The sequence below is a fragment of the Sinocyclocheilus rhinocerous genome, unplaced genomic scaffold (assembly GCF_001515625.1).
Source record: "Sinocyclocheilus rhinocerous isolate Xijiao unplaced genomic scaffold, SAMN03320098_v1.1 scaffold1467, whole genome shotgun sequence".
NCBI lineage: Eukaryota > Metazoa > Chordata > Actinopteri > Cypriniformes > Cyprinidae > Sinocyclocheilus > Sinocyclocheilus rhinocerous.
In genome coordinates this window covers 266876-281457 of record NW_015647960.1, presented here as the reverse complement: position 1 = coordinate 281457, position 14582 = coordinate 266876, and the positions used below count along the sequence as shown (strand labels likewise).

Below are 14582 nucleotides of genomic sequence, written 5' to 3'. Positions count from 1 at the left end.
GTCCCTCTAAGCGAGATCCCAATTCGTCGGTCATCCGACGTGACGTCTCCGTTCCCTCCTTCAGGGAACGAGGGTTACATACGTAACCGAGACGTTTTGTGGTCCAGGGTCACATATGATATGAATAACTATTAGTTGATATAAATAATTTGATATAAATAATTAGCTGATAATTCGTTTTTTGTAGTTGTTATCCAGGTAAAATATCTTAAAATCCTTGGAATACGATAAATTTCCTCTGCGAAACAAGTTAAAAACGTGTTAAAACATATTAAAACCGAAACATTTTTAATTAGCAAAAACTATATAGACATATTAAAAACAATAACTAACACAAATGACAAAACACAACAAACTTGCTAAAACTTTAACTACATTTAAAATTAAAACAGAAAACTAATAGTAAAAAAAAACTAATAGTATCTTAATGATACTAAAATAAAACAAGAACACTGGAAACAAATACAAAAATACTCATTAAGAATAGGATTTTTACAAATGTTTTTAAGACCTTATTTTATGCATAAATCAAAACTATACATTTTATGCTATTCTAAAAACACTAAATTAAATTAATTTTTCATCCTACATTTTTTGAACATCCAATTACACTATAGAAAACACTGCATTATGAATAAATAATAATAATATTTACATCTATTCATTTTTCATTTATGCAAAATGACTTATAAATGAGAAAATGATTTGTGATAAACACTATTAATTTCTTTAGGCACAAAAACATGTAGTATACCATTAATCTACAAGAAACAAGCCTTAAAGGGTTAGTTCACCCAAAAATGAAAATTAGGCTGCGTTTTATGACCTGAATATGATATATTCAACGCTGACCTCATACGTCATTCCCTCGGAGCTGCTTCTGTTTACAACAGTGAGCGCAAGCTAGATTCAAGTGATTATTACGCTTTGAAAATTGGTATTTTTCTTACAAAAACGCATCGATTCGCTACAGAAGGCCTTTGTTCACCCCCCGGAGCCGTGTGAGACACTTTTTTTTATGGATGGGCGATTTTTATTTAAGTTCTTTTGAACTGAAGCAATGCAACACCCGCTGAGTGGCATTAAACAGCTTGAAAGATCAAAGACAATTTTTAATATAACTCCGACTGGATTCGTCTGAAAGAAGAAAGCCATATACACCTAGGATGCCTCGGGGGTGAGTAAAACGCAGCCTAATTTTCATTTTTGGGTGAACTAACCCTTTAATACAGAATAAAAAATGGCAAATTATGTAGGTAAGACTGATAATATGGTGTTTAAATTTCAAAACAAGCTCATACACTCATAAAGGTTCTTTATTGGCATTGATGGTTCAGTGAAGAACCTTTAACATCCATGGAACCTTTCCATTCCACAAAACATTCTTGATTGTGGAAAAAGTTTCCTTAGATTATAAAATGTTCTAAGAAAAAAAAAAGGTTCTTTGGGGAACCCAAAATTATTTTGATCTATGGCATTGCTGCAAATACCCCCTTTTGGATCCTTTATTTTTAAGAGTGCATTTAAACAACATGAAAGTACCTATCCGTAAGGTATCTCCAAGTTTGACTGTGACGCTGGTGCCGATCACTGAGGCCATCAGAACCCTCTTCCTGTTCATCTCCTTTGAAGCCTGGTGCTCAGATTCACCCATAGCTCCTCCTGGCATCAGGACAGCATTGTGTCATCAAACATCTCACCATCAAACGCAATCAACCAAAGCATTCCTACAGGTAAAGATTATTCCTTTGATGGTTGAACGACTTCAAGCAGCTGAATTATTACTCTTTTTCCTAATCAGCAGAGAGATTACAGCTGCTTTTGACCGTGATGGAGACCGAAATGACCTCAATTAATGAAATACGGAGGGAAATTGTGTCATCTGATGCCAAACAAGGCCTCGACTGCCTTCTTTTTGTGGCCTATAAGATCTCAAGAGACAAACGGCCTCTATAAAGAAGGGAATATTTCTTCATTTCGCTGCAAAAATGGATTTTACCACCCCTGCAGGCTGTAGGTCACACATTATTTCTCAATAAGAATAAACGATGCCAATATCAATAAGCGACTCGCAAATCTCCCGCTGACTTTGTCGGAAACCGAGCCAACCCACAGAATGCGGTTCACTTAGCACTGAAACGCTGTCGTGCGAGGATTTCCCTGTCACCCGGAGAAGTGTGGACTGACATACAGCTGCTATGGGAATCGCTACTCACCCGCCACACGCAGCAGGCCGGAGGCCACCGACTTTCCAATGCTGTTGGCAGCCACGCAGGAGTAGGTGCCATAGTCTTGCGGTGTGAGGTTTCTCAGCAGCAGAGATCCGTCCAGGAGAGGACTAGCGCTGGCGCCTAGCGGACCCTCCTTACGGTGCCAGCTCACTGTTGGCCGCGGGACACCTGTTCAGAGAAAACCATCAGGTCACTCTCAATCAATCAATTCACACTGGAGTCTGGAGCTGACGCTAATCACCGCTTTCTACTGTATGAGTAGGGTACAGTTTAGGTGTCCCGTTGCTTTTTAAAGGTGTTTGAGGGAAAGAAATGTTAGATACTTTACATGAAGTATTATTTAAAATAAAATCAGCATTGCAGAAAAATATGGTATTTTCAAACACATCAAATCTCGCCCTTAAAATGGTGATTTTGGCCTGTGCCACCTCATCACTTCCTAGACTGTATAAAATAGAATAACAAATAAAATAGTTCAACGTCATAATTTTTAATAAATTATGCCATTTTGAGAGAAAAAAGAGCTGAAATTATATTACATTCAAATATGTTTAATTAATTTTATTTCATCTGTGTCCCACATTTGCAGGCAAACCTGTGCTCAACATGACTTTGCCACATTATAAAAACAAAATACAAAAAAATAAAAAATTACAAAAACATTCTTTAAAATACTGAAAGCCAAACAATTTCAATTCACTTTCTTCATCTATACACAAATTGTACTATTGACTGTATTTGTCAAGCTCAGCACAGTTATGAAACTTAAATATTTTTGTATAATAAAATATTATAAAAAATGTTTTCCATAATTTATGGAAAGTATATGGTGTAACCAACTATAAACCACTATTTTTCCCAACCTTGTATAACTAAATAACCAAAGTTATTATTATTATTAACAACAATAATTATTGTAAATAATCATAAAAAATAATAATAATGATTATTAATATTCAATTTGTGTTTAATGTTTGATTTAAAAAAAAACATAACAGAATCTCACAAACTGAGACATGCCAAAATTAGTTTCCAGGGTTGCCAGAATTGAAAAATAAAATGAATAACATTAAATAAAATAAAATAACATAAAATAATAAAATGAAATAAAATAAATAGTTCATATCATATTTAGTATTTTACCTTTTTAACAGAGTTTCACAATCAATATCTTCTGACCATTTGAAATAGAGTTTCAGACCCTATTTTGCACCCCAGTCTGGGAGCAGCTTTCCCCAAAACAAACCTAAGCTCTTGACAAATCACTGAACAAGTTCCAGTATTTAGGGGCAACTGCTATCTTGCCCTTAAAAGACTCATATGTCAACATCAGAGCCCGCGCCGAATAAATCAAACCGCAGAAAATGTTGATTCAAACAGCAGATCAACAAGAGGCCCGCAGGTTGCCACAAATTACTTGTTCAAATGGGCACAATGAATGCAAATTGCCTCCCTCCAACTAGTTCCCATGGGACGCCCCCGCTGAAAATAATGTGCAGCACATGGATTGGAGTCTGAGTTTTATGATCCCCCGTTCTGCCGAATGGAGACATTAGTACTGACATACGGCCGTTAGTCTGAGAGCCAATGAATAGACACACTCTTAGAAATGGAAAATCACATCGGAGGCCTTGAGGTGTGTGTGTGTGTGTGTGTGTGTGTGTGTGTGTGCATGTCAGGCATACACATGAGCACTGACACACTCTGGCACCAGTAAACAGTCAGGCCGCCGCAGTGACCTCTGCTTTCTTGGAAAGGGAATTTCCATCGGGAGGAGAAACGTACACAGGAACAATAACTGCATGATGATGAAGAAAAAAATGGAACATTAAAAGAAGATATATTACATACAAAATGTTTATCTCTAAGTGCTGACCGCCTACTGACTGCATACTCGTACAAACACACGCTCCGTTCCAACACACATTAGAAGTGCTCTGACCCAAACTACTTTTTTCTTTGGCTTTTGACCAATCATAGAAAAAGTCTGAAAGGTAGTTCTTTAATGTCAATCAGTTGTTTTTATCGTTATTTTCACTTTTCATAGTTTTAGTGATTTTATCAGCATTATAATTAGTAGCATTATTTTTATTATTATTTAAGGTTTTTTATTGATTGATGTAAAGCACATTGGACAACTTGTGTTCTTTTCAATGGTGTTCTATAATTAAAATCAACATTTACAATACCTGGCAATGCTGGCAAAGCATTTTAACTATAATCAATATGCAAATTTATAAATGTAAAATAAACAGAGCAATTAAAGTTTATATAATATTTAGTTTGACCTTCTGAGGTTCACAATATTTTTTCCCCTCACAAATATTTTCTCACTTTCTACAAAGTAAAATAAAATAAAATAATAAAATACAATAAAATTTGATTATTTGTTTGAAATGTGATTATTATTTGATGTTTATTGCTAGACAATAACAGAATCAGAAAATAAAAATATTTTTTATGTTCCATTTTTTTCTACTGTTCCAATACCTGTCAATGCTGACTTTTAAATACATAAAAATATATAAATATAAAATGAACAGAAATATAAAACAGTTCATATAATATTTAGTTTTACCTTTTCGGAGATTCACAATTAATATTTTCACAATTTGTCTTTTCAATCACAAAAAAAATAAAATAAATAAATAAAATAAAATAAAATAAAATAAAATACATAAATAAATAAATTAATTAATGTTAATCACTAGACAATAATCTGAAAAAAAAAAAAAAGTTATTTTATGTTTCATTTTATATCTTCTGTTCCAATACTGGGCTATGCTACTATATAACTATACAACTATATAAACAATAAAACAATTTATCATTATAAAATGAAAATACAACTGCTCAAATAATATATAGTATCACCTTCTGATCTGATCACAATCAATATTTTCTCACCATTTGTCGAAAAAAGAAATAAATATATAAATAATTATTTATTTAATGTTTATTGCTAGATAATTACAGAATTAGAAAAAATTCACAATTTTATGAGCCATTTTTTCCTTCTGTTCCAATTCCTGGCTATGAAGTTAGCATTTTAATATTAACTATGTAGTCAGGCTGTTAACAAATACAAGACAGCAGACAAATAAAATTATAATTAAAAATAAATAAATACAATTATATTTTTTAATACTGGAAAGCATTAATAAAATAGTTTAGATTTATTAAAAAAAAAAAAGAGCTACTAGGTGCACAGGGTTGCTGCCTATGTAGAGTTTTCCAAAATCGTCACTTTTGAGGTTACATGTAAGCTGTCTATGTAGGCAGCTCACTAGATTTTAGAATGAAGCTATTTTTAATGATCTGCGTGATAAGCAGACTAAATTATGCTCTGTAATAACGTGACCTGGATCAGACGCTCGCTGTATCCGGGTGTGTGTGTCCTCTAACAACACATCTCTCCACACCATCAGCTTAACCACTCAATTACAGTATCTGCTTACATCATTACCCATAATGCACTGCTCTGTGGCTGCCTATGCCATCAAAGCCAACTGGACGCGTTCTTCAAATCCTGTTTATTCATCTCAGGGAATCAGATGGTGATGAAAGCATGAGAGAACAGCTGACACTTGTGGCTTTCTGGCCTTTTGTGAGGCCAATGTTAACAGCAGGTGTCCTCTGCATCAACCAAATCACTAGATAAACAAGTCTACAGTAATTGTGACGAAGAGGACAGACAGAACGACCTCAGAAACCTTTGTTTATATAAACATATATTTTAGTACAATAGAGTGACAGGAGCCCTGTTTTGCTACAGTAGATTGGCGTTTGTAAATGACGGAGTGCGGCATAAATCCCATAGAAATCCTGGCATCCTGAACGCCTGTTGACCTTACACACCATTTCTGTCCAATTAGCCGAATCTTTCACCAAAACCACATGGACAAGAGCTGTTAAGCATGGGATATGCACACATCAAACATGCTCACTTTTCACAGAGGGAAGTATCTCGATAATTTGACGAATCTACATTGAGGCCGCACTGGAGATCGCAGCAGCTCGTAATGATGGAAAGAGGTTTTCTCACAAAAATACACATTAGTGCGATTAAAGCCATGGAAAGTCTGTTTTTCAAACATACTGTAAGATAAATAATTTGATTGTTAGCATTTCTTTGCCAAATCTCACAAATTAGCTGTCATTTTACAAGTTTGTTAATATATAATGTGAAACTTTAGCTGGGTTTCCTTTCTAATCCATAGTTGCGAATTTAACTTTAACTTCTTAAACATTTGCGAATAAGAACCGTTTCCATCCAACGAGTCAAAGAGAACAAAATCGTCACTTCCTGATAAACTCGCACTAAATATCACTAAGAAAAGTAGGAAAGCCACTGAATATAATCATTTTCATGTATAATAAATTCCTTGTGCCTCAGAGCGAGCAGACGAAACTCACAAGTCACATGATTTTTTGATGCGCATGGAGGAATTTATTCGCAAAATGCATTTCCATCTCTGATTATTCGCATTAACCCTTTTTCGCACAAGTCTAAAAAACTTTTTGCAAATTAAGGGATTTTGAAATTATTTATAAAACAATATATTAAAATATGTAAGTGTACTCTAATTGTAATTTTTTTATATATTTTATTAATAATATAATATATGTTATCTTTGTTAAAATTACTGTAATAAAATTATTTTTTGTTTTTTTTTGCTTATAGATCACATTATGTTTGACTAGGTATTGGTGGAATATTTTTGATTTTGATAAAAATTTACCAAAATATAATTTCTTATTTTTCTTTCGATTGTGAAATCCACCTGTAAATTGTCCCATACCTTTGACGGGGCACTCCAGGGTGAGGTTGGCACCTAAACGGACACTGATGTCCCCTCCGACCACCACCTTCAGACTGCTGCTCTTCAGATCTGACGTGTTTCTCCGCGAGGCAGCGATCGTGGGAGTTTCTGTTTATAAAGAAATAAAAAACCAGCAGCTCAAATTGTATACAAAACCGTCATTATAGAGAGCAACAGTGTGTAATGTCTCACCAGCCAGCAGAACTAGTGTTGTCTCTGAATCGGAGCCCAAATCGTTGGTGGCGGTGCATCTGTAGGTCCCCACGTCACTGGCGCCGGGGCTGAGGATGTGTACTTCTCCATCGCTGTCCCACGAAACCCTGGGGAGGGCAAGAGAGACACGTCCAATCAGCTGTAGAGTTCAGAGAACACCATCCCCACATATGTAGCATTAAAGGGTTAGTTCACCCAAAAATGAAATTTCTGTCATTAATTACTCACCCTCGTGTTGTTCCAAACCCGTAAGACTTTCGTTCATCTTCGGAACACAATTTAAGATATTTTTGATGAAATCTGAGGGCTCTGTGTGACATAAGTGGGTCAACTGTAAAGTTACGAAGCTACGAGAATACTTTTTTGCGCAAAGAAAACAAAAATAACGACTTTATTCTGACATATTATTGTGACGTCATCACGCCGGATCTGGGTCAGCGCCGCCACACGCTCGGGTCATGATACTGTCGAAGTGACGCAGTAGAGACGAAAATGTGGAATAAAGTCGTTATTTTTGTTTTCTTTGCGCAAAAAAGTATTCTCGTAGCTTCGTAACTTTACAGTTGAACCACTGATGTCACACGGACTACTTTGTCGATCATCTTGGTACTTTTCTGGACCTTGAACGTGGTAGTTACCTTGCTGTCTATGGGAGGGTCAGAGAGCCCTCATATTTCATCAGAAATATCTTAAATTGTGTTCCGAAGATGAACGAAGGTCTTACGGGTTTCGAACAACACGAGGGTGAGTAATTAATGACAGAATTTTCATTTTTGGGTGAACTAACCCTTTAAAGACCCCCTGTGATGAAAATCAAGTTTTTGACATCGTTTACATGTCTATTTCAGTGTTTTTAATATGCTTAAAGACAAACCATGTGCAAATACATCAGTCAACATCATTGCTGAGCATTTTCTCCTAATTTGCATATTCATGAATCTGTGTATCCTAAATGAGGTAAAGGTTAGGGTTACTTAGAGAGAAGTTCACTTAAACCGGGTTGTATCTGGGTTAAAACAACAACTGGTTTCTATGTATTACAGAGATGAAACACAGGAGTTCAATGCACCACTCTGTGCCCTTTCCATGAAAACACACAGCAGGATTGTGTCTTAATCAAGTCACACTATGGGATCAGGTCGAGATCTGGTTCAATCTCTCATTTCCTGTGTATCAATCCGAGGTTTCCCTCAGGCTCTGCCACTCTTCTAGTTCTGGTTCACGTGATCTCTTACAGCAATCAGGAGTCCCAGAAGAACCAATCAGAGGCAGTGTGATGGCCTCTCAGAGGTGTTTATATACAGCACCTGATTAAAGTGTTTATTGTGCAGACGCCATTGTGTGCATCTGGAGGGCTGCTCAGGGACTTCATCTGACACTTCTGAAAGACTAGTGGGCCTCAAGAGCAAAAAAAAGTAAGAGTTTTAAATTTGTAGTGATCCTACAACAATGTAACACTGAGAAGGTATCAAGCTTAATAGCCATTTTCTCAAAACTAGAAAAAAAAAAATTCTATACATTTGTAATCACCATTTTATTTACATTTATTTAATTATTCAAAGTGACTATTACTAATACATGCATTCCCTGATAATCAAACCCATGAGTGTCAAATAACTATGAAATTACTATTAAATATCTTCCAGATCTAGTTTCTTGAGTTAAATAATGAAAAACCCAAACCCATGATTATTAAATGACTAAGTATGAAATGTCTGTTACATTTTCCAGATGTACTTTCTCAAGTTAACTAATGAAAAAAAACAATTATATATTTATATGCAATTAATATAAATCATTATAATTTAGATATATGGTAATCTGGAAATCAAGCCTATTAGTATTGAATAACTAAGTATGAAATCACTGTTAAATATTTCCCAGATCTTATTTCTTGAGTTAACTAATGAAAAAAAGTATGTATTTATGTATACATAATTTATAATTTATAACCCATGAGTATTAAATAACTAATTTATTTCCAGTAATGTAATGAAGAAAAAAAAATTGTATATATAAAAAAAAATATATAAAATAATTTAAAAAAATAATAATTTTGTGTATCCAGTGTCTCAGGATCCTTCAGAAATCATTCAGATATGCTGATTTGCTGCTCTTCTTATTATTAATGTTGAAAACAGTTGTGCTGCTTAATATTGCAGGGATAGTGTTTTTCAGGATCCTTTATGAAAATAATTTCAAAAGAACAGCATTTATTTGAATCTTTTTTCTTTGCTGACTAAGAGTATTCAAAACGATTTTTACTGATGCACACATAATATAAATACACACACCCACACACAAAAGTATGTGCACTATTTGGAAAGCACTATTTATAAGAAACACAAAGTTGTTGCCAACGTGAACAATTCAAAATCAGTCACTTATAAGGCTCGATTTCACAGAGGATGCTGCCTTAAAAGACTGCTGCCTATGTAGACAGACACAGCATGGAAGCTCTCTATGTTTTGGAAGAGAGACAGAGTGATTAAGAAAGTCAGAATGGGTTAGAAGCCTCCAGGGTGCAGTGAGCTCTCCGTCCACTCCCACCCAAAGCCACAAAGGGAACGCCGGCACAAAATGTGCATTGTATCCCATCCAGCACACATCTCATGAAAGCCCACTCATTCAGAGCCACTAATAAAAACACAGCAGCTGAGTCATGTCTGAAGTATCGAACTCACAGAAAAGATATCATCTAAAGTGTGATGGCACGTCTGGAGCGACTCAGAGGCACAAATGTGTGCGGAAAATCAACTTCGGGACAATGGCAGCATTGTTTCCACAATCACAAACATTATCCTACTGTATACTTACATGCCACATTTAATGAAAAAAAAAAATTATAAGATGCCTTTTGGAAAAATTGAGCTTGCATTTTAAATAATTTCAGATGATTGCTTTTTTTCTTGTTTTATGCATAAACCTAATTTTAATGTTTCTTCCCAAATTTAATTCAAGACATATTGTCTGCAAAAGTCTGAAAAACTGTCTTGTTTAACTGATCTTTACATATTTTTTTACTGGAAAACAAGGCAAGAATACTTGAAGGCAAAAATAAACAACAACAACAACAACAAAATGTTAATTGAAAAAAGGTGAAATAAAATAAGGTACAAAGACTAGATGAAAAATTCTAACTTAAAAAGGTTAAACAGAAACTAGAAATGTTACCTTCGCAACTAACTGAAATTTTTTTAGGATACATGGAAATTATTACATTTAAATGATTAAATTATTAAATAATATTAGTAGAACAGAAATTTAAATGAAATATAAATATTTAAAAACTAAAAAAGACAAAAGCACACAAAAGTACTAAATCTAAAACTAAAAACTGATAATATAAAAATAAAAATATTAGATGAAAAAAAAAATCTAACTTAAAAAGGTTAAATGGAAACTAGAAAAGCTACCTTCACAACTAACTGAAAACTTTTTAAGTGGAAGAAAATTGCATGAAATAATTACATTTAAATTGTTAAAATATTAATTCATTAAAATTACTAAATAATATTACTAGAACTGAAATTAAAGCTGAATATTTATATTTCAAATCGAATAAAAATGACAACAAACTATAAAAAACAAAAAAATATAAAAACAAACTATAAAAATAAAAGCTAATTCAAAGTATTAATAAATATTATATAGATAAAACTAAAATAACCCTGAGCAGGGCATATTGAAGAGATTTAACTAGGTTTATTTTAACTATAGGTTTATTTACTAGCCCAAGGCAAAAGAACCAACCCCTAAAAATTCTATATAATCTAGATATGGTTTGTAGTGGTTGACCGATATATCACCAAGGCCGATATATCGGCCGATATTTGGCATTTTTCAAATATCGGCATCGGTCGATAAGTTTTTCTGTTTGGCCGATGCGTTTGAGGCGGGACATTTATTTTGACGGCGCTGAGAACGGCAGCGCCTGAGCACACAGTGCTCACATTCTTCCTCTTGTTCGCCGTCGTCGTTAACAGTTCTGTCTAATACAGATAGAAGTCTGCCTAATAATCAGATAGAAAGGAAATTTTATGCATTTGCCCACTGCCATATTCATGTAATTTTCACTGTGTGCTGTATGTAAAATGAGTGTTACCTTGGCTTTGTTTGAAAAAATATGATTCCCAATGCACACAAACTTCCCAGAATACTGAGTGTCCTGTTGGTTACAGCGTTTACTTCCTTTTTAATTATATTTTTATTAAATATCTATTTATTTGTGAAAAATACTTCTTAAGTATAAGTATGTTTATTTTACACATTTATTTTTTAATCCATTTTCAAATGATTTCAAATTTCTTGAATATTAATTAAAATAAATACAATTATATCGGCTTTTTATCGGCCATCGGCCACCATGCTTTCCAAGATATCGGCATCGACTGTCAAAAAACACATATCGGTCGACCACTAATGGTTTGGATGCATTTTTCACTTGTCTTATGGTGGAAATCATAAAGATGACTGCTTAAAAACAGAACAGAACAGCACATCTCTTCTCTTCAAACGCCATGATTCAAGGTACCTTTCATTTACACAAAAGTTTGAAACTTAAAGTTACGGTTTTAAATCATTAACACTAAAAAGTATGTTGTATGAGTAAAATTAATAGTGTTGCTTACTCTAGAAATACACTTTTCATCTAAATCTCAATCTTCTGTAACCAAACTGCTACCAAACCAAATTACTTTTGCTCATAGTTTGAGTGTGAATTCCCGTTCACAGCTCTAGGAGTAAAGCAACCATGTTAGGGTCTGATTTAGAGCATCACAGCGGTGCCAAGACACATCTGACTGAAAGAGCGTGAAAGGGTGAGACTTCACACAGCTTTAGAGTCCGTGAACGTCAATCACCTCGCCTGTGTTTTGCTTCACATTTGGCCAAAAATAAGAAGCGCTATGTAAGCGCCACAGCAGAGACGGCCCTGGCGCATGCGTTTTCATGTTTTAATTTGTCTTTAGTGTGTTTTGTAGCTGTTTGTGCATGCATAAGATCTACAAAGTTGCAAAGCTTAAAGTCTTCCACAAAATAGATTTTTTCTATCTAAATAGAAGGCTCATCAAGACCCTCTACGTCACACGTACTCAAAAAAAGTACAAAAGCTGTCACTGGGGTGGTACCCTTTCAAAAGGTACACTTTTGTACCTTTTAGGTACTAATATGGACTCTTTAGGTACAAAGGTGTGCCTTTTGAAAAGGTACCGCCCTCCAGTGACAACTTTTGTACCTTTTTTTTCTGAGAGTGCATTATGTGGAAATATTTGCATAATGCCGAAAGCAAAAGTACTTTATTTGGCCTTCCGAAAGTGGATACAATTAGGAATCAGTGGTTAAGATTTATTTACAATACTGTTACAGAACAGTAGGCAACAATTCAAATGTTCATGTTTGTGCAGAGCATTTTACAAAGAACAGTTTCCTGAACCTGAGAGAGTAGATGGCTGGCTGTGCACAAAGGCTGTTTCAAAAAAATGGGGCAATTCCAACTTTGCTCGGACAATCTGGCTCTTCTGAATCAGAGACTGTGAGTATGTTTTATTATTTGCTATTGATTGTTCAAATGCAGAGTTTGGTGAAGTGTAGAGTAATGCATATTATTTGCCGTTCTTATGATCACAAGTGCAAAGATGGATTTATTTTTAAAATATAGTATCCTCTGTTCTGTGCTTATAATGATGGCGAAAAGATGACAAACATAGTTGCACAACGTGTTGTGTTTCAAGCAGAGCTGAAGCAGCACGTGCCTGTTGTGCTTTTACACTGGCAGTGTCCCATGCAGCTTGACCGCGGCTTTTCTACTGCAAAAACATACGAGTATCATTCAATGTGTCGGACTGATACGGTAAAACTGACAACATTATTAACTGTCTTTATAGTTGCTTTGGTAGCTGAAGCTTGCGATTATGGTAAGGGGTGTTACATTTCCGACACGTGCTTGAAATGTTCGACCAATCACAACACACTGGGTCAGCTGGCCAATCAGAGCACACTGCGCTTTTCAGGAAGGAGGGGCTTTGTTGAAATCAACGTGTTTTAGGAAGACTGGGAATTGAGGAGCTACAATAATGAAAAATAATGTGTTTTTTGAACATTAAAGCACGCTAACATATTCCATTACACCAAATACACCAAATAATGATCTCTGAAAATAGCACCATATGTGTATAATATTATTTATTGTGTTTAATGTGAACTGATATTCATTTATTTATTTTTTATATAGATGTGATCATTTGTAAATGTATGCATTAGGCATATATATTTTGTATGTTTTATTATTGTTGTTGTTATTATATATTTATTTTGGCAGGAAGGTTAATGTAACATGTAGTAATTGTATGAAGCTCTTTGTTAATGCTTTGAAAAACGTTTTAGTTTTTACTACATCAAATATATTTAAAACTAAAATAGTAATATTGTTAAATATTAAGTTAAAATATCACTGTTTTCAAAACATTTATGCTGCTTAACATTTTTGTGGAAAACTTTTTAAAAATTTTACGGTCACTTTTAATTGATGTATTATATTATTATTATTTATTTATTTATTTATTTTTTTTAATCTTACTGACCCCAAACTTCTGAACAATAGTGTATATAATTCAAATAATACATATACATAATTAAAATGCTATCAAATTTTTACCTTCACAAATTTCTTGAACTTCTTGACAGACAGATGGGTAGACAGATTTTTCTTTTTTGTTTTTGTTTCTTCCCATCAATAAAAAAAACTCTGACACACTGTATTTTATTTCTGTATAGCGAGACATGTTTAAAATATCCCCAATACCTGCAGTGAGAGAAGAATAACATGATCTAATTGTAAATATTACTCTGTAGGAGTGGAATGCATTCATTCTGGGTTGGCACTGGGCTGGCATGAGTTGGCAGTGACATTATATTTGGTTTTGAAGTCAAGTGGCATTAAATAGCACTGTTTTGATGGCAGCAGTGATGCAGTAGAGACCGCACGCAAACACGGCTGTCAACAAAAGAGTGGGAGGCAAATGATTTGGCAGCTCTGAGCAATAGTGTGGTCAAAATAACTGGGGTATAATAAATAAATAAAGCATTATAAAAGAATTGTGCATGATCCAAAAATATAATAAGACAAAAATGGCTGAAAACAAGATTGTTCCCCTCAGCTGAACTTCAGATTTCTGAAGAAAAAAAAAATGTTATACTTGCTGGCCAGATTTGAGTTCTAAGAAGGATCTAAAAATGATGTGGCATCACAAATCATAGAGACAAGCATCAATCAATAAAACTAAATGAATCTATTTAATCCCAACTCCAATAAAAT

At 34.2% G+C, this 14582-nt stretch overlaps 1 protein-coding gene across 1 annotated transcript in view; it reads right to left on the bottom strand.

Moving 5' to 3' along the window:
- Window positions 1-14582, bottom strand: part of LOC107709482 (ADAMTS-like protein 3) — a 200839-nt gene that overhangs the window by 6828 nt on the left and 179429 nt on the right. The window contains exons 24-27 of the mRNA XM_016513974.1: window positions 7247-7374; window positions 7034-7162; window positions 2217-2399; window positions 1543-1662 (exon numbers count right to left, since the gene is read on the bottom strand). Of these exons, the coding sequence (XP_016369460.1) occupies window positions 1543-1662; window positions 2217-2399; window positions 7034-7162; window positions 7247-7374 (560 nt within the window). The remainder of the gene's footprint in view (window positions 1-1542; window positions 1663-2216; window positions 2400-7033; window positions 7163-7246; window positions 7375-14582) is intronic.